This window comes from Perca flavescens, chromosome 14, assembly GCF_004354835.1.
Source record: "Perca flavescens isolate YP-PL-M2 chromosome 14, PFLA_1.0, whole genome shotgun sequence".
NCBI classification, from domain to species: domain Eukaryota; kingdom Metazoa; phylum Chordata; class Actinopteri; order Perciformes; family Percidae; genus Perca; species Perca flavescens.
The window spans coordinates 7,595,068-7,620,076 of NC_041344.1; the positions used below are offsets into that span (position 1 = coordinate 7,595,068).

Sequence of the window (25,009 nt, forward strand, 5' to 3'; positions counted from 1 at the left end):
CTTATATGTTTCTCTTCATTTAATTTTATTTCCTTTTTAAAATATTTATTGATGTAGGCCTACCTTTACTTTTCCCAAATTGTTGATATTGAACAAGTTATTTTTTATTTTTGATCTTTTAAATAGTCCATTTGGTTACTGTCCTTGTCAAAGATTAGCCTATATGTATATTTAAGCAATGTTTAAAGTCGATTACATTTAGTAAAAACACTAAATATATCAGCCTATAGCCCATTACACCCAACCAGGTGTGTGTCTCAATAACTTCCCCCTAGAGGGCAGCATCAACCTAAAAACTGAACCAACATTTGCTGTAGAGAAGCAAGATGTCAGTGAGTTCACACCAGCATTTTCAGAGCATGACGGAGAAAGTATGTGTTCATGAAGCAAATTCTCATTTAAATTGCAGACTACTAGCCTACATATCTGCTAGTCTGATTGTAGCCAGGTGGAACTGATGTTGGGGAGCTGTGGTCTTCCTGGACCTCTAATTTATTCCACTGTCAGTAATTATCCTAATATGCAGCACCTGTAGGCTCAGTGCTTGGTTGGGAGCAGCATGCTGAGTGGAGTTACCTGCGGCCAGCTGACTGTGACCCCGGATGTTGTTTCTTCATTGTGAGTAGACTACTTTTGGTGGAAGATCATGTTGTGGCTTCCTGTCGGTTGTGTAGGTTGGAGCTTTTTCATTCCTTTGTAGCTTTTGTATTTGTGTTGGAGCGTTTGCATTTTTGTTGAACCGTCTCAACCACACTTCAGACATCGTCACCAAACTGGACAAAGCAGAGATCAGGACCAACAGAGGTGAGAATGAGATCAGAGTGTAATTAAAGGGACTAGTAATTTACCACTTTAGTTGTAATCCATCTTCAGAAACAAATCATAATAAACCAATTAAATAATTTAATTAAACCAATGCAAGAATCACTGGTCACATCATTTGAGCCTAACAAGATTATTAGATTTTCTTAGAGTCATAGAAACCATATTGTTTTTACCACACCCACACATATCAGGATCTCAAGTTACTTTTTTGTTATTAATTTTTGTGCATTGCTGTCTGCCATTTTTCTACAACAGAGAAGCCCAGTCACATGATCGTCCCCATCACTGCTGCAGTGGTTGTTCTTGTTCTCGTCCTCATCGCTGCCACTGGATTCATCGTTTACAAAAGGAAAAAAGGTGAGAGAGACAAATAGAAAAATCATCTGCTTAATTGACTTTTGATTTTAAATTTCCAAAAAAATCCAACAATTTAAAGCAGGGAGGGATGGATTTATTTCAGTTTGAGTGAGTAGAAGAGGAAATAATATATTCATTTGGAGAAAGGTGATTAAAGATATTCTGGCATTTGCAACTGTACCTGAAATTATTTTTCATTTTGATTTCAGCTAAATGTCCTTGATCTTGTAAGTAAAATTTACTTTTATTCTATTTCAACGATCTGACACACTTTATGTTGTAGATTAAAAAGGTTTGACATTATTGTGCTGATTATCTTATATAAGACTGTTTCCTGTGTTTACTGTTTATAAAGGTCCAGAAGAGGATGAATGCTTTCCACAGCTGCTCACTAACAGTGTTTCTGACCTTACAGGTCCTGACAGCAGCTCTGAGAGAGACCTGACTCACAACAAAGTCAACTTTGATACAGTATGTGTCATGTTATATAGCTTTACAGAACTAAACCGACTGAAAGAGACTTCCTGCAACAAAAGGGAAGTTGTAGTTAGAATGTGTGTTTGAGATTGTAAATATTAAATGTAATTTTGTTTTTACATGCGTACATGTAGAATTTATATTTTAAGTCTAAAAGAAATGTAAGAATATTTATAGTATTTTATAATTTATTTTAGACTGATACAATGTGTTTTTTTTTTAAATGTTTTATTTATTTTTTAACAGTACTTCACAGCTTTAGCATAACTTGATGAAAACAGGTTTCTGTAAACACTGAATGTGTATTGCTGTCACAAGTTTGATTTAAATCCTACTACTGCAGTTGTTTAGATGGTTTGAAGTGGTTTAAGTTGCCAATGGTGATTTCAATGAAGTCAGTGATGAGGACAATATATAAAGTCCCATTCCCCTGTGTTTCTCCCTGCTCCATGGCATGCCCATTTCTGAATGACCTTTTGGATGAAGAAGCACTGATATTGAGACGTGCTTTCAGACGTGAGAGGCTGTTTCGGGACAGATCCGACCCTTTAGCTTTTCTCGACGAGTACCTCCATGAGAGGTATAGATTTTCTGGAGATGGAATCCGTTATTTCTGCAGACTGCTGGGTCCAAAAATTCAGCACCGCACATCACGAAGCCATGCTCTCACCATCCCACAGATGGTCTGTGTGGCACTGCACTTTTTTTGCAAGTGGCATGTTTTTATATATACCGTGGGAGATGCCGAAATTCTAAATAAAGGCACTATTTGCCGTACTGTCAGAAGTGCGTGTTTGGTTACGTTAGAACAGTCACAGGATACTCAGACTATTTTGTGTTACAGCTTTCCATAATGTCATTGGTATGCTGGACTGCGCACAGATCTACCTTAAACGTCCCTCAGGGGTCCATGAGGGAGATAATCCTTCCACAGTATCCACCAACGTTCAGGTAAAAATGATTTAGTTACTGTCAACTAGCCAAAATGTATTCTGTGCATTAAATGTATACTGAATAGGCAACATCGCATTGTTTCAGATGATCTGTGATGCTGCCTGTATCTTCAGTAATGTAGAGGCTGAGTGGCCTGGGTCTGTCCATGACTCCTGAGTTTTTAGGTCCAGTATAATTTCCCAGTGACTATAGGCTCCTCTTGCAGACCCTCAGACAGCAGCACAGCAAGGATACAATCTTGCCCATGGAAGAACAAGGGCCTGAATTGAGATGGCGTTTGGCCTTCTCAAGTCCTGTTTTCAGTGTCTCCACCACCTGAGGGTCGCCCCAGACAGGCCTGTGACATCACTGTAGCCTGCACTGTCCTACATAATATTGCCTGTCTGAAGAAGGAAAGGGGTCCTGCACTGGCACCAGAGATGGAGTGGGACAATGCAGCTATATTCCCAGATGACATTAATGGTGACTGCTCAGAGACCAATACATTAATTATTTCAGATGACTGATTTCATTGTCTTGTCCTTCTCTAATAAAGGGTAGTTTGTTACTTCTAAATAATAGGCCTAATGTTTTTTTATTAGATATTATAGTAGCTTACTTTGGTTTCATAACCTCAATTTTAGTCTCACATCACTGAACCAATAACTTTGCCTACATAATGTAGTGTTTTGTACATTCATCACACAGGGAACACCACAATGCTTCTTAATCTTTTTATTTTGGTGCTGTCACTTGTCAGCTTGGAGCTTGGGAGAGAAAAAACCAAACCTGATTAATACGTTGTTTTACAGATATGCTACAGTGTGGATTGAAGTCACTTACTTACTTTTTCTAGTTTGTGTATCTCTAGATCCAGTTTCCTCAGTGTTTCCTTGTTAATTTTCCATACCAAGGTCCAGATCCTGGAGACTCCTTTTACTATGGTAGGTGACTCAAAAGACACTTTACAGTAAAACCAGCCCATTTAGCACATGAAGAAAGCCGTGAACGTGCACTTATCCCAACTATCTACACCTGGCTTGACATAGTTTCTGTGATAGTTGGCTGTGAGTTTTTTTTCTAGTTCCTATTTTTCCACTGTCTGTTTCTCTGTTGGCCCTTCCTGTCTCTGTGCCCCCCCCTCCCCAATTGATTGAAGGCCTACAATTGATATATGTTTATAGCAGATATTCAGCAGTGTGCGTAAATGTTAAATAAACAGAGGATGAGAACAAAAGTAACTTTGACAAGTGAAATATTTTATTTTCATTTCAGCCAATCGCCCTCAACCTGGTACAGTAAGTAGGCTACTGATCTGAACCTCGCTGTAGATTAAAAAGGCTTTTTAATGATAATTGTATAAGTTAAGTTTTTAGAGAGCTAAGGTCAGTGCAGGATAAGAAGACCAACTAAGTGTGTTTCTGACCTTCCAGCTCCTGTCAACAGCGTTGAGCTCTCGGAGAAACTGAATCCAGAAACATGATTGGCTAACACACCACCCTGCACCCTGTGACGTCTTGTTAGATGCTGTGATGTGAAGTATTAACACCTTTAGTTAAACATGCTGCCTGAAACTAAAAGCAAAACAAATGTCACAGCTGTTAAAAAAAAAAAAAAAAAAAAAAAAAAGTGACAAAGATAAGACGATGGTAGCTTTATATAAACATAACTGTTATTAAAACATTTGTTTGCACTGCTGCTTAATTCCTTTTGTTATTATATAGATATTTAGTTTTTATGTAAAGACACGAACTATACAGGAAGGACAAAATCAGCTGTGCAAATGCTCTGACATACACAAGGGTAGAGGTAATCCAAGCTTGTTAGAGCACTTATTACCCACAACATTAATTAATTAGTAATATTGTTAAGGTGCCTGCCTGTCTTTTTTTTTTTTTTTTTTTTTAATGTTGCTCTTTAACATTAAGCCACTAAACCACTGAGCCTGTTGGGATATTCTTACCTCTGCTGAAGTCTTAAATCCCCTTAACGATAATGATGACGACAGCAGCGCCGACATTAAACGCAGACTGGAGATATCAACATGGAATATTATTGACGAAAAAGAAGACACTAAATCTAGTATCTAGCCTAGTTAAAAGAAAAACTTGCCTCTTCTCTCTCAAGTTCACACACTCCCATTCCATCTCTGTAGCCTACTCGGTCCGGTTCTGGTGGTTGATTAACGCAGACTTCTGACTAACGGGCCGGATTGTGGCGGATGGCAGCCACCCCCACCCCCACCCCCACCCCATGAGTCAGTCAGGCAAATGTCTGAGATGAATCCACATTTGGATAGGCCTATTTTGAGAGTAAAAATCTGCAACCTAACCATTAACATTTCTCTTCCTTTAGTAGGACAATGTTTTCCCCTGAAGTAGAAGTACACAGTAAGCCAGTAGCCTATACAATGGAGTTACATATTAAGTGCTTTGGGGTCCTTCTGTAAGTAATTTGAGTACTATGGTGCTACCAGCAGCAATACCACAGTCCAAGCAGTCGGTCTTTAGTTTTAAATAAAGGTCTTAAAGAAAATAGATCGTTAAGGCTTTATTTTTCTCTTAACAATCAAGCAAGTAGAACTAATATGTCTGTGTTGAGATACACATGTGGAGTTAATTAGTGGTTACTGGTTGAACTTTATCTTCAGCAAAGAGAGCTTCTAGCCTACAGTCTTTTATTTCTCTGCATTGGAACAGAAGAAGCAGAATAACAGAGAAGCTTTGGGGCTTCAAACTCAGCAGCACAGTGCCATCTGGTGACTGTCCAGACTTAGAGCAGCCCTGATGAAGACTGAAGCCAAAGCTCTACCACACCTCTCTCTGATCTAACTAAATAGTCTTCTTTTGTTTAGAAGTGCTGTATAAAATATAGAATGTATATCTATGGTGCAGTACATTATAATCAAATACATTTAGCCTATTTAATTAAAATACTGAATGCATTGTCCAAAAACATACATGTAAAATGTTTTTGCTGACACGTCATATTAATGTACCTTATTGGTGTAGTTTAGGCCCAGTGGCCACTTTTGTCTACTTATTAAATTAGCCTATTATTTCCTTCATTATTATTTGGTATCGGGTACAAAGGTTCTCAGACTTATGATTATGTCTTTGTGGTGGTATTCTCCTCTCTTCTTATCCCAAGAATCTGCCGATCACAAAGTTTAACTGCAAAACATTTAGAGCTGTCGAAATGAATGAAAAATGTTCTGAAGCACCAGTGACGTTTAACACCCACAGATTTTCACAGGAGTGAAAGAAGTTTCCCAACTTCTGTATCATCCGCCCAACACTCATCAGAGCAGAGACCCTCCCTCCTCGGAGAAAAAACACAGAATACAGAACAGCTGAACCAGCTCGGTCCTCAGACACGTCTTTATCAAATCAAGATGAAGAAGTTCCTGTTGTTGCTTCTCTTCTGTCACGTCTCATCTCCAGGTAAGATCACATTTTAAATCTTTACTTTACTTTGAACTCAGCTCTGTGTTTAGTTTCTGTGGAGCTCTGGAACACGGCTGGAGTTTAGTTTCACATTTACTTCAACTCGAGACTATCATGTTTTAGATTAACTGAATCATACTGCCATCATATTTATGATAAAATAATGATATGTGTCTATTTATACTGAATCTCTAAACCTTTTTTGTCCTTCAGTGAAACACTCACTCAAGTTTTTCTCCACTGCATCTTCTGGACTCCCAAACTTGTCAGAGTACATGGCTACAGCAGCGGTGGATGAAGTTCTGGCGGGTTACTGCGACAGCAACAAAAAGATAGTAGAACCCAGACATGACTTGGTGAAAACATTTGTAGAAAAAAATCCTCAGCAGTTGGAGTTTTACACTCAAAGATGTTTTGAGGATGAGCCAATCTTATTCAAAGCCATGATTGATAACTTCAAGCAATGCTTCAACCAAAGTGGAGGTACAGTATTCAATAATAATAATTTATTGATCCCCAGTGGGGAAATTACAATTTACACTCTGTTTTTGAAAAACCTACACACAGGCCTGAAATACACACACACTCAGGACCTTGCACAGATAGAGAGATGTCAGAGTGAGTGGGCTCTGTACTTTGGTCCGTACTGGGACTTGAACTAGCAACCCTCCGGTTCCCAATCCAACTCCCTACGGACTGAACTACTGCCACCTCCAAATAAACTGTAAAGTGACCTAAACTCATTCCCACCCTGAGATAATGAAATTCTAAACATCAATAGTCAAAATATCTTCACAATAACATACACAGGAAGAGGAAATACAAAACATGTCCCTCATTGACCTGTCAGATAATGGGATCTGTCTGGACAGGTTTGATTTCAGGAATCCAAATGTTTTGTTTACCATCTGAAGCTTTGTGTTGCTGCATAACGCTTAAAAAGTGATAGAACTAAGATTTTGATATTGCATGTTGGAAAATAAGAAGTTTGTCTAGGCTTTTTTTTCATCATGTACAGAATAAATAGTCTGTTAACAAAGTAAACTTTCATTGCACAAAATCAGACTAATGAAATGCAGCTGCCTTTCTGAGATGGTAATCCAAGAAGTAGAAAATAATGCAATAACTATAAGTTGACTGCATCCAAGGCTGCAGATGTTAGCTAGCACCAGTTGTATGATAACAGAACACAAGGAGGAGAGAGATCAGGTCCTCAGCTGGACACCAAGCAGGGATGGTTCATTTCATGTTCCACATCTGAAACCCTAAACTATGGACTGACCCACACTGGTGTCACTTTGTAGATATAGAACAGCTGGATGTGCACTAGCCTGGATGCCAGCCGAACTTAGTCCCGCCCACAACAATGAGTCTCCTACAGTATGCTAAATAACAGCCATGACCTAATCAATTCTTTTAGAAACTTGAGTAGGTGTGAGCCAGACCAATGCTGATTAGGTGTAGCTATTTGATTAGATCTAGCAAGTACATTGTTTTCAAAACATAAGCTGGGTTTTAGCTTTTTAACTTCAACAGTTGAATTTGTTGAGATGTGTAGATTCCACCATCGCGTCTGTTACAGAAGATATCGACAGCGCATTCATTTTAAAATCCTCAGCGGAGGAGCCTCAACAACTGCTCAAAAGCAAAAGAGAGACTGAAGAGAGAGAGAGTTATATGGTGGAGAGAGATAGAGAGAGAAGAAGAGAGAGAGCGTTATATGGTGGAGAGAGATAGAGAGAGACTGAAGAGAGAGAGCGTTATATGGTGGAGAGACATAGAGAGAGACTGAAGAGAGAGAGCGTTATATGGTGGAGAGACATAGAGAGACTGAAGAGAGGGACCGCCGCGCTAGAACAAAGCCGTGAATCAGAGAAAAACGTGTTTTAGAGAGAGACTGAAGAGCCGATCCATCTCTAGAAATGCAACTGTAGCGAGCATGTCACTATCACTAACGTTGTCCACATTTATATTTACAAGAAACAAATGATATATCCAGCTTCAAAAAAAGTCGGAAATTAGACAAGAAACAAATGATATATCTGCACGCGAATGCATTGTGCAAAGAGTGGTTGCTATGGAGATGATAAACAGTGTTGAGTTCCGTTGCTCTGATTGGTTGGAGGTCTATCCAATGAATGCAGAGGCATTTTTTTTCCTGGTTCGGTTGGAACACGCCCCATAATCACAGCCCAATGGAGCGGTTTCAGACTCCCATTCTGACTAGAATCTGAGTAGGACCACGTCAGGCTAGATGTGCACAGAATACACACTTGTTTCATTGCCATCAGCAGTCATCTGGGAATGTACAGAGTAGTTACTATTTAAGCTGTGAAATAGAAATGGGGTTCCATCACCCATAGCAACCTCACCAAGCCAATCAAATCAGCAGAACTCCCTATTGTATGAGTATTGTTATGTTTTATTTTTTTGATGTGTTGCTTTATATGATCATTTAAATTAATGTAATGTCTTTAAGTACTGTCAAAAGCACTCTATACATAAAATGTATTATTATTATTAATATTATTATTATGCATTATTAATAATTACAGTCTCTGTCTCTCAGGTGTCCACATTCTCCAGAGTATGACTGGCTGTGAGTGGGACGATGAGACTAGAGAGGTCAATGGTTTTATGCAGTATGGTTATGATGGAGAAGACTTCATAGCATTGGACCTGAAGACATCGACATGGATCGCTCTGAAACCACAGGCTGTCATCATCAAACAAAGTTGGGATGCTGAGATATCTGAAATAAAATACAATGAGATTCTCCTCACTAAGATTTGTCCTGAATTGCTGAAGATGTGTGTGGACTACGCCAAGAGCTTTCTGCTGAGAAAAGGTAGAATCACATTTCCTGATGTAGTTTCATGAACACAACAATGTTCATACAGTCTGCTCAGACTGAACTGCCATTTTATTATCACTCCAATCAGTCTGACATCACCTTCTTTTTGGCTGTTTTCTGTGGTGGTAAGATTTGATCTAGCCCTCCTCAATCAGTAGAGACTGACAAGTTAGAGTGCTCTGACATTACTTTCTATCAATAGCCAATGATAGCCAGTGCACAGTTAGCATACGGTGAGTAAGTTTAACTGCATTGACAGGTGGTCTGTCAGTTGGTCCGTTTGTCCTTCAGCTTGTTACAGACTGACTGGATGGCTGTAAAATACTGTACATATATTCATGGTCCCCAGAGAATCAATTGTAAAAACTTTGAACCTCTGACTTTTCAGCTAACTCCATCATCAGGTCAAATCCTTCTGTTTATCCAGACATTTGATTTATGACCAAATACCTGCAAAACTAATGACATTCTCTCAGCCTCAGCTGTACTTTAGGTTTAGCACTAATGAGGAAATATTAGAATGCTAACATGCAGAACTGAGATTATAACCTGCCAAACATCAACATGCTGCTAAAATTAGCTCAAAGCATCGCTGTACATCAGAACAACCTCAGAGCTGCTAGCATGGCTTTAAACTCTTACGGTCCTATCTTGCACTCAGCGCAATTGCCTTTGTACACCGACGCATGTATCATTCCTATTTTGCACCCGAAGCACAGCGGACTTTTCCCTCCACAGACGCACGTCGGTAAATTAGGGAATGTATTTGCGCTCCTGGGGGCGGTTCAGCGAAAAGAGGAGGCGTGTTCCGACGCAAACGTTCCCTGGTGCTATTTTGCAGTTTCAGAAAACAATTTCGCCACTGACCAGGAACAACCTGGTCTAAAGTCAGTGGCGCATGTTTGGATAGATCAGGAGGCACTTTACAGTACAGCCAATTATGGATGTGTTGATGACATAAATGAGAAAATATTAGAAGAGTTAACAACGTGATGTTGAACTACGGGGGGATTGGACACTGCGGCGGGATCTGGTCCGGGAGTGGAGGAAGGGGCACAACAGGAGCAGGTGGTGCGTTTGGAGGCCCACGCTCCATGGCTGCAGCAATCCTCTCCAGACTTGAGGAGATGCGCCCGAGAGGCCGCAGCAACATCGCCACCCGGCCAAGACGGGCATTTGTTACTTTGCCGCATCCCGGACAGCTCCTGCTGGCGTGCGCCAGGCAAATCCGCCGTCATAATAGCAATCCGCCATGGAACAAGCGCACCTGCTCTTAAAGGGAATGTGAGATGACTCTCTGATTGGTTTATTGCACGTTACGCCCAAACCACACCTAGCTACTTCAGACCAACCCATTTTAGATTTGCGTCGGGCGCAAGACTCATTTATCCCGCCGGTATAATAGCAACAGCACCCGAGATCCGCCCACAAAGCTACTTGCGTTTCAGATCGTTAAAATAGGGCCCTTAGTGTTACTGTTTGTCTATTTACTTATTTATTTTACATGGAAGCATTTCCACACCTTCTGTTAAAAATTCCTTATCTTATTTTTCTTCATTTTTCTTTTTCCGTTGTTTTCTTTCCATTTACGTTTGACCTTTCTTACCCCTCTCTCTCTCTCTCTCTCTCTCTCTCTCTCTCTCTCTCTCTCTCTCTCTGCAGATCTTCCCTCAGTGTCTCTCCTCCAGAAGTCTCCCTCCTCTCCAGTCAGCTGCCACGCTACAGGTTTCTACCCTGACAGAGCCATGATGTTCTGGAGGAAAGATGGAGAGGAGCTTCATGAGGACGTGGACCTCGGAGAGATCCTCCCCAACCACGATGGATCCTTCCAGATGAGTGTTGACCTGGACCTTTCATCAGTCCCAGCTGAAGACTGGAGGAGGTACGACTGTGTGTTTCATCTCTCTGGTGTGGAGGACGACATCATCACCAAACTGGACAAAGCAGAGATCAGGACCAACAGAGGTGAGACTGGAATAGGAAGTGACTGAAAGATGTGTTTAGGTTACTTCAGTTGTCCTGAAGTTCATGATTTATTGATTTGTCACCTTTCTGATGCTGTGTGTAAGCTAGCTCCATCAGCTTTTATTTCAGAGACACATTTGTACAGTTGACTGCTGTCTTAAGACTGATACAAACTCTACCATTTCACAGAGCAGTTAACAGCTTCCTCCATTTTTTTTACTGTGAGGCTCTAAACAAAAGTGTGTTTTTGTTGGATTAGCTTTTGTCTTTTGGTTTATTATGGAATAAGTCAGTCATCTTTTAGTTTTAGTTTTTAAACCAATGCACTCCACCTGTTGCAGGACAAACCAACATGTAATTGGTTCATCAGTAATGTGTGTACAGGTGTTAATAAATAGATAGATCTGTTCAATACTTCTTTGTCTATATGGTTGTAAACGTTGTTTTTTGTTAAACAGGCAACCCTATCATGCTCATTCTCATCGCTGCTGGAGTGGCTGTTCTTGCTGTCGTCGTCCTCGCCGCTGCCACTGGATTCATTTGTTACAAAAAGAAGAATAGTGAGATACTAAAGATCTAAAAGATTTTCTCTTTTTTTACTTTAAGTTAAAAAGTTAAAACAAACTATTGTAAAGAAACCAACAGAGACGGTAGCATGATGATGATGATGATGATGATGATGATGATAAATGTAATAGGTGAAGAGTAGAAGGGTCAAATATACTTATTTAACATTAGTAGGAGAATGATTAATAGAGGGTATCAGATTCAGTGGGAAAAGGTGACAAATGTTCATTATCATTTATGTTATAGCTTTAGTGCGTAACTTTTTGATATTAATTAACATCCGTTACATTCAAGCCATCGCCAAATGAGTTCCACACTATCAGCTCCACACAACTCTCTCTGGATTTCTCAGTACGGCTACGTTCAGAAGATTGTTTTGTCCGCTGCATAGAAACTCGAGTGAAGATAATGACCTCTTAAGAGTCCATCATGTTTTTTTTATCCTCCGTGTCCTCGTTGGCTACTAGCAACTGCGTGGAGGAAGGGTGGGGGTTGTGCACGATGACGGAAGGCTTGTATCATGTGGATGCGCAGACAGTGTTGTCATTACTTAGAATTCCTCATGGGGGGGGCGACAGAAACTACACACTATAGCTTGAATTTCCAACTGTGACAACTGAAATGATTTGTCTGCTCTTCTTGTTTCAGCCAAACTCCCTCAACCATGTGAGTAGAACTTGTTTTTATTCTATTGTATCTGGTCTGACATGCTGTTACCAGGATGTGTTACTGCAAAACAGACTTGAGTAAAGACATGGAGATTATAAATTAGTAAATTATTTTCTCACTCAGGGATTTCTCTGCTAACAGAGAGACCAAAAACAATGACTGTTTGACATGACTACTAAATAAGTACTAAATAACATGTAGTACTAGAAATAATTAGATATTTGTGTGACAGCAATAGCAGATTCAATTTTCTTGCATGGATTGTGGATTCGGTGGAAGATCAAAATAACTTCACTAACCTTTCCTCAAATAAAGAAAATTGGCGAAATATAAATGACCAATAAAATGAAGTAAAAACTGAAAGGGGAAATTTAAGGTTACTTTTATTTCATTCATATAGCACATTAAAAGCAAACCAGTTTGCACCAAAGTGCTTCACAAAGACGAAAACATATGTATAGAAGCAGATATAAAAAGCTCTTGGGGTTGGAGGCTGCTGGTTGCTAATGTCACATTCAAGTTGTTGAGTCAGCTCATTGATTGTGACAGATGGAGCATGTCTCTTGGTTCTGGATCAAACATCAGATGCTAAACCTGTTTCAGAGGCTGGAAATCCTGAACACCTTTTGGTGGATCTGCAGAGTTCATCTGAACGACCAGCCTCTGGACAGGCTGCATCATCCTCTGGTTATTAAAGGCAGATCAGTAACAGTGGCTTTTTCCTTACAGCTCCTCACAACAGCTCTGAGCTCTCTGAGAACCTGAATCCAGAGACCTGATTTACAAACACATCCTGCACTGGTAAAGCAGTAAAGTCTTCACATCTCCAGTTAAACAATACCTGAAATGATAAGCTTCTACAACAAACCTTTATATTAAAGCCCCTAAAATACTAGCTTTCAAATCTTGAGTATAAATATAACATGAAAGAGTCATGGAGCAAAAAGCAACAAAAGAAAATCTTTTAAATTTCTTTATTAGGAGTTGACAAAATGTTTAGTTTGTCGCTATGTGGAATTGAAAATCTTTATGGTTAAGGATATGTTTGTGTGTGTAATTAATATCCTTTGTTTTATAGGTTTATATATTCAAACTCTCAGTTCATATACAAAACTATATAACTATATAACTCTATGTGTACTCTATCTAGATATGCATATGGTTTGGGTCTTATAGATTAACTACTGTAACATGTATGGAACCATCCCAATGAATTAGGGGTAAAACAACTTGACAGCAACATCCTGATTATTTAGCTTAATTAAAAGAAACGTGTAAATATTCTGATTATATATTTCTTTTAAAGTGTGGTTTTGGTCTTTAAGAATTTCAGCCAACACTCAGCATGTCAGATGTGTTTGATATTCTCATATTTTGAATTTTATTTTTGAATCATTAATGTCAAATAAAATTACTTTTACATTTAAAATGAATCAATTTCCGTTTTGTTTTTTAAGATATTTTTTTTGGGGCATTCTTAGGCCTTTGACAGGACAGCTGAAGAAATAAAAGGGGAGAGAGAGAGAGAGGGGGAATGACATGCAGCAAAGGGTCGTAGGTTGGATTCGAACCCGGGCCTACTGCGTCGAGGATTAAACCTCTGTATATGTGCGCCCGTGTTACCAGCTGATCTATCCGGACTGCCATTGTGAAGACTTCTGACTCAGATGTATAAGATTTTAAACTTTATTAGTCAAACTAAAGGCAGAAGTCAGAAGCTGTTTTCTGGACTCACTGTCTGATCTTTCAGTCCACTCAACCTTTGTTCCAACCCAGGTCTCTGGAGGGGAAAGGAAGCAGCACAGAGGCTCTTAGAGTCTGACAGTAGACTTATTTATTACAGGAGCAACAACTAAATGAAAGTGAACTCCTAAAAGAAGCAAGCTACATGTTGTGTAACATGATCCAATGTGTTTTGGACTTTAGCAGCAGACAAGCCCAAACAAAGAGCTTTAGTGGAAGCAGGCAGGAACAGGTAACAGATACATAAAAAAATACCATGGTTGGGTTTAGGAAAGAATGCAGGGAAAGGCTCAATACAAAAAAGTCACAAAAACACGCTAATAAACGGTTGGCTTTAGGGAAGAAACATTGGGGAAGGCTTAACAAAAACAAACATAACAAACTCACTAAAACACAGCACATAACCTCTGAAACACGCTAATACACGGTTTAACAAAAAGGCTGAAAAAATGCTGATAATCACCACACACAGGACACAAACCCCAGTCTCCCGCGTTAAGTCCTGTGTTTTACCCATCCGCCACCTCAACCAACCTGCAAAGGCGGTCCCCGTCTCTTTATACTATGAATGGACCGGTCTCCATTAATGTAATTGGAGCGCTCCACGTATCTACAGTACGCACAATTTTACTTTGGCGTACACATTGCACGTATTTTCAAAGTGTAAACCCGTGTTATTTGTACGCTTTTGAGTGAGAGTGGGCTCTATTCCTACATCTAAAATTCCAGGGAGTTATACCAAGGTGCTAGTTTCCTTTGCTTCATCTTCTTCTTTTTGAGTGGAGCAACAGAGTCTAAAGTCGTCCGTAGGCAGGCCGTAACACCATCTACACAATTGTCGATTTGAGAGGGACTAAAGTTTACATAAAGGTCCTCTGTTGTATTAAAACAAGGTAATGAGTTTAGTGCTGTTGGAATGTCTTCCTTAAATTTAGCTATAGCACTGTCAGATAGGCATCTAGTATAGTAGCTTTTATCTAATTTCGTATAATCGGGTATTAAGAATTTGAAAGTAATTAAGAAGTGGTCTGATAATAAAGGATTTTTATGGGAATACTAATACATCTTCAATTTTGATACCATATGCCAGCACGAGGTCGAGGGTGTGGTTAAAACAGTGCGTGGCCTCATGCACACTCTGACTGAAGCCAATAGAATCTAGTAGTGAGTTGAAAGCGGTAGTAAGGCTATTGCTGTCAACGTCCACATGGATATTAAAATCACCTATAATAAGTACTTTGTCTGATTTAAGGACTACACATGATAAAAACTCTGAGAATTCAGATAAAAATTCAGAATACGGACCTGGAGCTCGGTAGACACCAACATATATAATTGGCTGTACTGATTTCCGTGTTGGATGTTGAAGATTAAGAACAAGGCTTTCAAAAGAGTTATAATTTAGTTTAGGATTAATTAACAGGCTTGAATCAAATATGGCTGCAACTCCCCCTCCTCGGCTTGAGCCTCTAGGAATTTGAGTATTAATATGACTGGGAGGAGTCGCTTCATTTAGACTAATATATTCTTCATGGCCCAGCCAGGTTTCAGTAAGACAGAATAGATCAATTTGATTATCAGATATCAATTCATTTATTAGTACTGTTTTAGAAGACAGAGATCTAATATTTAGTAATCCACATCTAATTTTCCTATCCTTTTCTATCATTGCAGTGGTAGTTTTAATTCCAATTAGGTTGTTAAGTATTGCCCCTCTCTTGGTTAACTTTGATTTAACTGATCTTAGTCGAGGAACAGACACCGTCTCATTTTCTTTTGGGACAGGCTGTGGCTGGCGTGAACTGGATGCTACATTGACTATGTTTGCAGTCAACTTCTTATTACTTAGGGGCTTCATCCCTTTGAATGGTCTGTTGTTGATTATAATTGGAATAGTACTAGTACTACATGTTACTGGAATAGTACTAGTACTACATGTTACTGGAATAATACTAGTACTACATGTTATCCTGCAGAAAACATTTTCAGATTCATCCACTTGTATAGTGCTATCAGGATCAATACCTGGGGGACATGAATCTGTGATATTTTCAACAGAATGTCAATACTTGCCTTTCAGTGTGGTCGTTATGTTGTCAGATAGCATCCTGGCTCCGTGTCGGTTTGGGTGGAGACCATCACGCTTCAGGAGGTTGGGCATTTCCCAGAACAAGTTGAAGTTGTCGACATAGGGAAAGCTCAGGGAAGTGCAGAGTGGTTCCAGCCAGGTGTGGAGCCAGAACAGTCTGGACCATCTCTCCGCACCCTTCCTGTAGGTAGGTAGAGGCCCAGAGATGACGATCCGTTTACCTGTGCCCATCAGGGTGGAGAGGAGAGTGGTGAAGTCTTCCTGGAGTGCTATTGACCGTCTCTCTCTGATGTCGTTTGTGCCCACATGCACGATGATGTTGTCGACCTTGGCGTGGCGGGGAGGATGCCGGGAAGTTTGATGCCTTGGAGGGACCGCTAGGTAAAGGGGGAATGTGGAGGTCCCTTACCATGGAGCTTCCGATGACCAGAAGATGTCTATAATCTCTTTTGGTCAGAGTTAAGTCCTGTCCAGATGTTGTTACCTCAGCAACACTTATCAGATCATCACTGTATCCAGAAACATTTAAATATGATTTATTACACCTGACCACTTTATCAGAAAAAAACAGAGAAACCGAGAAAGGCTGTGTTATGAAGTTATCCAGCTCTACAGGAACTAACAAACTTGTAAGGAGTCATTCACAGGGGACACACTTCAAACTGCAACACAGTCTCACTCCCTGGCTATTTATTTCAGATAATTTACATGTGTTGCAGCTGTATATTTTCAAATATTTCAATCACTTCTGTTTTGATAAAAGAGCTTGTGAAAAGTGGCTTTGACTTAAAACTGAACATTTAGCCTACTTTGTAAAAAATATAAATTAGAGATAGAGAAATATATATTGTGTATCACCATTCAGCCGAAAAATACAGAGATATGATTTTTAGTCCTGGACTAGTGGAAGATCTGATAAGAATCAGTGTGGAAGGGGCCCAGCTTGCAGAAATGTGATGGTAGGGAGTGTGGCAAGCTGGTCTAGCCAAGGCCAAAGGGGAAGAAGGCCAAATGACAGGTGTTGGCCATCTGAGGGGCATTTGACAGCAAGGGGGGACCCGCTATAAGACTTTGAGTACAGTATAATGTGCTTCAAATAAAAAAAAAAATAAAGAAATGTACCAACTCCTTATTCTTGTTTAAAATAATTGACATTATATATATATATATATATATATATATATATATATATATATATATATATATATATATATATATATGAATGGTGTGATAAAAGGTGACCTTGAAATTGTGGCCATAATGGCGGCCTTAAGGAAAAATTTGGGTGCACCTAAATTTTGTGCTGGTGCACCTAAATAAAAAAAGTTAGGTGCACCAAGGCAAAAAGTTAGTCTGGAGCCCTGTATTGTGTTTTCAAGTTCAGATGTGTAAAAAATACCATTCACTTGTTTGTAAGGTTTCACGATATCCTCAGACTTTCTAAAAAAAAAGAATTGTAAATGTCTCTAAAGAGTAACATAGACCTATGTGTAGTTATGGGTCAAATATGACCCGGCAGAGATTATTCGGTTTGTGAAATTGTCACGTAATTTAATCTATTGTTTTATGTACATGGACTCGTTATCTCGTTTTTTTTCGTGATGGTCAGCACTTTTTTTTAAACTAATTTATTTCAATGGGAAGCATTTTTCGTGATCACACTTTGTGCATCTGTGTCATTTGGACCCTCCTCTTCATTAGATGTGTATTCTAGTTTAAAGACTTACGTCTTCCCTAACCTATTTTTAAGTTAAAAAATGAGTTGTATATTGTAAGATCAATGGTCCATGGGGTCAAAACAATAACATTTAAAAGAGTTTATATGGAAATTAATACATAATAAGTTAACTATGAGGTGAAAAACAATGTTGTATGATAATCTTTGGTTTTTTTTTATTTTGGGGTGAGTTAAATCACGGGTCAAATTGGACCCACTAACACAGCTTTCTAACACATAAACAAAATATGTGACAAAGATACGACGATGGTAGCTTTATATAAACATAAGTGAGGTTATTAAAGATGTTTACACTGCTGTTTAATTTCTTTGGTACTGTTATTTTGTTTTTCGATTAAAAAGAAAAAAAAAGGTCTGGCTCTTTATGTAAAGACATGATTGAACTATCCAGGAAAGACAAAATCATCTATGCACATATATGACCTACTGCTACACGAGGGTAGAGGTAATCCCTAAAAGCTTTCTAAAGCACTTATTACATATAACATTGTTATTAATGAATAGTAACATTTGTTGTGTGGAGATATTGTTGACCTGCCTGCCTGTCTGATTTTAAAAGGTTGTTCTTTAACACTAAGCCACTAAGCCTGTTTAGATATTCTTAACTCTGCTGAAGTGGTAAATCCCTTAACGATAATAATGGAGGAAAGATGGAGAGGAGCTTCATGAGGACGTGGACCTCGGAGAGATCCTCCCCAACCACGATGGATCCTTCCAGATGAGTGTTGACCTGGACCTTTCATCAGTCCCAGCTGGAGACTGGAGGAGGTACGACTGTGTGTTTCATCTCTCTGGTGTGGAGGACGACATCATCACCAAACTGGACAAAGCAGAGATCAGGACCAACAGAGGTGAGAATGAGATCAGAGTGTAGTTAAAGGGACTGCATTTTTGTCCTCCACGTTAGTAATAGTAAATAATAATAATAATAATAATAATAATAATAAACCAATTAAATAATTTCATTTAACCAATGCATAAAATACTGGTCACATCATGTGAGCCTAACAAGATTATTTGAGTTTCTTAGAGTCATAGAAAGCTTTAAAGCACTTAACAGACGATATTGTTTTTAACACACACACACACACACACACACACACACACACACACACACACACACACACACACATTAGTAGTATGTGTTTAAGATTTGAGATTTTTAGATCTTATTTATTTTTTAATGTGCATTGCTCTCCGCCAAATTCGGAGTCTGTCTTTCAAACACACACTGACACACACTTTTAAGATAATAGCTGATGAGCCTTATATTTCACAGCAACAAACCCACATGTATGTATGAATACCACATCAACAGATGGATGTACTTCTCTTCTAACCTGATTTATCTGTACAGGTCTTCATTTTCACATGTACTTAATTTACTTTTTAAGTAGTTTGAGTTTAGTCTTTGAGTTGATGCTTTAATCTAGTTTGCGTTTGAATTCTGAAGGAATATTTTACCACTTTGAAATGTCTTTAATATTAGAAGTGTCTTTTTACTTAGAAGTGCCATAGTTAAAGGCGTCATAAAGGTTTAGAATAGATGACTGTGTGGTTCAAACTGCCTAGAAATGCCAGAGAAAGAAGAAGTTGTGCAATCTGCAAACGGTAAACAAAGTAGAAGTTGCTAGAAAAAGAGGAAGTATGGAAAAATGTGTGCGTCACTGCGAATAGGAACAACATGTCTGGACTGGCTGAAGGGGTGAGAGAGAAGGAGGAACTCCTGACAGACTCAGAGCCCTGTTTGGGACGCTGGTCTCTGAATGAGACAGTTTAGGGAAGTGGCTGTAGGCTACGTTGCTCTACATCGGAGGTAGAAACACAAAACTACGCCGAAATAGGGACACATCTGCCGCAGCATGTCCACAGCAGAGCGCGTCCATTAGAAACCTGAAGCTGCACAGTCCACGGAAGGTGCGCTGCAGCAGCTCCGTGTCTGTGCCGCTGCTCGTCTCTATTTCTCCAGAGAGAGTGGACACTTATCACTTAACTTATCATTCGTTAATGATTAACCACTCAGTATAATGCATCACTTTCTCCAGGTACGCACAATCATTCAGTAATGGTGGGGAATGCTTAACTAATCATTCACTACCATTGGTACTGAGTGGTTAATTGTTAACAAATGATTAGTTAAGCATTAACTACCATTATTGAATGAGTAACTACTCATTGACTAACCATTACTGCTTTAATCACAGTCAATCCGTAACTACTCATTGACTAACCATTCTTTCCTCATTCATTACTCATTTGTTCCTCAGTAACTACCTACATTTTTGTGTACCTTATTATAAAGTGTAACCAAAAGCAAATCCATGACCTGAAAACCTGTGTGTCTGACAGTGAACCACTCCATCAGGCTTTCTTCACTGCTTCTTCTGGAGTCCCAAACTAGTTACAAGAAACAGCTGGAACTAAGGTTTTTATCATAATTTTGATCATACTGCATACAATATGAAAGCAAATATTGAATAAAATGAACACTAAATCCAGGTTCCTTTGCATTTCTTACTGTCTCTTTACAGCTAAGTTTAAAAGAGGATCCAGAAGTCTAATAAAGTTCCTGTCACATCAATATTTGAAACTATTTTACATCATAACTTTGCATTAACAAAACTTGTTTAACCAAACATTATGATATTAAGTGATAGGACCCGTCGGAAAGTCACAGGATACCTTAAAATGGTCAGGTGTAAATTCATAAATCATATTTAAATGTTTCTGGATACAGTGATGATCTGATAAGCGTTGCTGAGGTAACAACATCTGGAGAGAACTGATGCTGCTGTCCAGCTGTTTCTGCAGACCTTTGGAGAGGGATCACTACAGCAGCTACCAACTAGAGTCAGAAAGAAAGAAACCAGAATGAACACTATTAGTTTTTCTGTGATTCATTGAACCAGTTCTAAAATGCTTGTGTATAGGTTCCAATGGGAATTATGGGATTCATCATGTTTTTCTATTTGATAAACGGATTTGAGTAAGTTTATCAAACCTGAAATATAACAACAATAAAAAGATTAAAACTTAAATTGTTTAGTTAAATGTGTGAGGATGAAAGAACACTGCAATCCAGATCTTCCATTAGAGTTTGTTTAGTGAGGAGTGAGTGTTGAGGCTCAGAGTGTCTTTCCTTCTGTTACCACTAGAGAGCAACAGAACTCTGACCTGAGTCAGCTGGGAGAGAAGTCAGCACAGAGAAACAAGCTGCTACAACATTAGCACCAGCGCCAGCATTTCAATGGGTTTCCTTATGTTCATTTTTCATATATTAGAACACAATGTTTTTCTTACAAAAAAGTTTATACTCTGTGAAAGTCCATTTAAAAAGTAAAATGAAACTATGGTACTCTTTAAAACTGTTGAGTAAATATTTTTCTATTGTGGTGTTGATATTAGGATTTCGTACAATTTAAGATAAACTTTAATGGTTACAGATCTAGAAATCCATTGGGGTCTCCCCATGCAGTTCAAATCCTACCGACAATATTCGCTTGAGTGTGGCGGTAGCTCAGTCCATAGGGAGTTGGATTAGGAACCACAGGGTTGCTGTCAATACAGAGTGTGGTGACTGGTAGCTGGAGAGATGCCAGTTCACCTCATGGGCACTGCCAAGGGGCTCTTGAGCAAGGCACTGACATCCCCCAACCGCTCAGGGCACCAGTCCAGCACTCACAGCCCCCCTCACTCTGACATCTCTCCATCAGTGTGTGTATAGAGAGCCAAAGTCACGCCCTTCTACTATCATTCCATGGGACCTATCTTTCAAAAAAATATGAACGGGAGTCAATGGACAGATAAGGGTTTCAAATTGTGCCATGCATTTCACAAATGATGTGTGTGAATTTAAAAGATAATTTTACATCAAGAGATGAACGATTTGACATAAAGAAGTATTAGGTAAGAATTAGGTTTTGTGTGAGATCGCTTAGTGAACTACATCTCTCGTCTCAAACAATATACGTCACCAGAAATATATGGCTGTCTCCTTGTCGAGCTTTACCGTCTTCTTCCAAAACGAAGGCAGAAGTATCAAAAGAGGTGAAAACTATTATAAATTGGGTCATGTCAAGAGCTGCAGCTACTCAAAGGGAGTTTTGGTCGGTTCCGTACTCGCCAGCAGGGAAAATGTGGTGACGTCTGGTAAGCGACTTGGACTTGTAGTCCGTCTAATTACGTATTTTCTATCTACTATTTATACTATTTTACTATCTTGCGACAAACTGTGACATTCTTGACATGTAAAATATTTTTTTATTTTGAAAAACATCACATGTGTAATCCAAGGCACAAGTCAATCGGGACCAGAAAATAAAAGTTTGTCTTTCGCCACTGACCACCATTTTTTTCCCGAACCAAACGGAAGGGGCGGGACTTCAGCTCTTTATAGAACCTGAGCATGTGTGTGTATTTTAGGCCTGTGTGTAGTGTGTTCTAACAGACAGAGTGTACATTGTATAATGTAGAGAGTATAAATTATTAAATGGGATTTAAAAAAAAGATTATTATAAATAAATTATTACAAAATTTAATAAATTAAAAAAAATGACTACAAAAAATGTGTATATATATATATATATATATATATATATACAGTGGGGAGAACAAGTATTTGATACACTGCCGATTTTGCAGGTTTTCCTACTTACAAAGCATGTAGTGGTCTGTAATTGTTATCATAGGTACACTTCAACTGTGAGAGACGGAATCTACAACAAAAATCCAGAAAATCACATTGTATAATTTTTAAATAATTAATTAGCATTTTATTGCATTACATAAGTATTTCATCACCTACCAACCAGTAAGAATTCCGTCTCTCACAGACCTGTTAGTTTTTCTTTAAGAAGCCCTCCTGTTCTCCACTCATTACCTGTATTAACTGCACCTGTTTGAACTCGTTACCTGCATAAAAGACACCTGTCCACACACTCAAACAGAGTCCAACCTCTCCACAATGGCCAAGACCAGAGAGCTGTGTAAGGACATCAGGGATCAAATTGTAGACCTGCAAAAGGCTGGGATGGGCTACAGGACAATAGGCAAGCAGCTTGGTGAGAAGACAACAACTGTTGGCGCTATTATTAGAAAATGGAAGAAGTTCAAGATGACGGTCAATCTCCCTCGGTCTGTCTGGGGCTCCATGCAAGATCTCACCTCGTGGGGCATCAATGATCATGAGGAAGGTGAGGGATCAGCCCAGAACTACACGGCAGGACCTGGTCAATGACCTGAAGAGAGCTGGGACCACAGTCTCAAAGAAAACCATTAGTAACACACTACGCCGTCATGGATTAAAATCCTGCAGCGCACGCAAAGTCCTCCTGCTCAAGCCAGCGCATGTCCAGGCCCGTCTGAAGTTTGCCAGTGACCATCTGGATGATCCAGAGGAGGAATGGGAGAAGGTCATGTGGTCTGATGAGACAAAAATAGAGCTTTTTGGTCTAAACTCCACTCGCCGCATTTGGAGGAAGAAGAAGGATGAGTACAACCCCCAAGAACACCATCCCAACCGTGAAGCATGGAGGTGGAAACCTCATTCTTTGGGGATGCTTTTCTGCAAAGGGGACAGGACGATTGCACTGTATTGAGGGGAGGATGGATGGGGCCATACATCGTGAGATCTTGGCCAACAACCTCCTTCCCTCAGTAAGAGCATTGAAGATGGGTCGTGGCTGGGTCGTTCAGCATGACAACGACCTGAAAAACACAGCCAGTGCAACTAAGCAGGACTAAGAAGCATCTCAAGGTCCTGGAGTGGCCTAGCCAGTCTCCAGACCTGAACCCAATAGAAAATCTTTGGAGGGAGCCTGAAAGTCCGTATTGCCCAGCGACAGCCCCGAAACCTGAAGGATCTGGAGAAGCAAAATCCCTGCTGCAGTGTGCGCAAACCTGGTCAAGAACTACAGGAAACGTATGATCTCTGTAATTGCAAACAAAGATTTCTGTACCAAATATTAAGTTCTGCTTTTCTGATGTATCAAATATGTCATGCAATAAAATGCAAATTAATTACTTAAAAATCATACAATGTGATTTTCTGGATTTTTGTTTTAGATTCCGTCACTCAGTTGAAGAGTACCTATGATAAAAAATTACAGACTTCTACATGCTTTGTAAGTGGGAAAACCTGCAAAATCGGCAGTTCTCCCCACTGTATATATAACAGTTGGATGTGAACAGCATGCACACTTTTTTCATGCCATCATCAGTCATCTGGGAATTTACAGAGTAGTTACTATTTAAACTGTGAAATAGAAATGGGGTTCCAACCTCTACTTCGAACACCACGCTAATCAAATCAGCAGAACTCCCTATTGTATGAGTATTGTTATGTTTTCTTTTTTTGTTGTGTTGCTTTATATGATAATTTTAATTAATGTAAAGTGTCTTTAAGTACTGTCAAAAGCACTCTATACATGAAATGTATTATTATTATTGTTATTTTTCATAATTCCAGTCTCTGTCTCTCAGGTGTCCACATTCTCCAGAGGATGGCTGGCTGTGAATGGGACGATGAGACTGGAGAGGTCAATGGTTTTAATCAGTATGGTTATAAAGGAGAAGACATCCTAGCATTGGACCTGAAGACATCGACATGGATCGCTGCAAAACCACAGGCTGTCATCCCCAAACAAAGATGGGATGCTGACAAATCTAGAATAAAATACAATGAGATTCACCTCACTGAGATGTATCCTGAGTGGTTGAAGATGTATTTGAACTACGGCAAGAGCTCTCTGCTCAGAAAAGGTAGAATCACATTTCCTGATGTAGTTTCACGTTCATACAGTCAGCTCAGACTGAACTGTCATTGTATCATCAGTCTGACATCACCTTCGTTTTTGGCTGTTTTCTGTGGTGGTAAGATTTGATCTAGCCCTCCTCAATCAGTAGAGACTGACAAGTTAGAGTGCTCTGACATTACTTTCTATCAATAGCCAATGATAGCCAGTGCACAGTTAGCATACGGTGAGTAAGTTTAACTGCATTGACAGGTGGTCTGTCAGTTGGTCAGTTTGTCCTTCAGCTTGTTACAGACTGACTGGATGGCTGTAAAATATTGTACATACTGTATATTCAACAACAAACTCAGCTCAGACTGAACTGTCATTGTATTATCACTCCAATCAGTCTGACATAACCTTCCATCAAATCTGAGACTGTGATAGCCAGTGCATAGTTAGTGAGTGTCAATGTTTTAAAGTAGAAATACCCTTAACAATTTTGCTTTGCTGTAGACTATAAAAAATGTCAGATCCTTCTTTTGTGACTGCAGTGAGTTTCTTTAGTGGTGGTGGTGTCTGTCAATATAGGCCTACAAATGATATGGAGGTTGT

At 39.3% G+C, this 25,009-nt stretch overlaps 2 protein-coding genes across 3 annotated transcripts in view; both read left to right on the forward strand.

The window, feature by feature from the left end:
- Positions 1-1,778, forward strand: part of LOC114567965 (major histocompatibility complex class I-related gene protein) — a 34,856-nt gene extending 33,078 nt beyond the window's left edge. Inside the window, exons 5-7 of one of the 2 annotated variants that reach the window (XM_028597273.1) lie at positions 1,081-1,182; positions 1,392-1,409; positions 1,598-1,678. In XM_028597273.1, coding sequence (XP_028453074.1) covers positions 1,081-1,182; positions 1,392-1,405 — 116 coding nt within the window. In that variant the 3' untranslated portion in view covers positions 1,406-1,409; positions 1,598-1,678. Of the gene's footprint in view, positions 1-1,080; positions 1,183-1,391; positions 1,410-1,597 lie in introns of both variants that reach the window. The other variant, XM_028597270.1, reaches the window with a different exon arrangement.
- LOC114567954 (uncharacterized) overlaps positions 1-25,009 on the forward strand; it is a 90,282-nt gene that overhangs the window by 22,001 nt on the left and 43,272 nt on the right. Inside the window, exons 3-8 of the mRNA XM_028597254.1 lie at positions 5,987-6,035; positions 6,252-6,521; positions 8,608-8,886; positions 10,555-10,656; positions 18,314-18,514; positions 19,021-19,034. Of these exons, the coding sequence (XP_028453055.1) occupies positions 5,987-6,035; positions 6,252-6,521; positions 8,608-8,886; positions 10,555-10,656; positions 18,314-18,514; positions 19,021-19,034 (915 nt within the window). The remainder of the gene's footprint in view (positions 1-5,986; positions 6,036-6,251; positions 6,522-8,607; positions 8,887-10,554; positions 10,657-18,313; positions 18,515-19,020; positions 19,035-25,009) is intronic.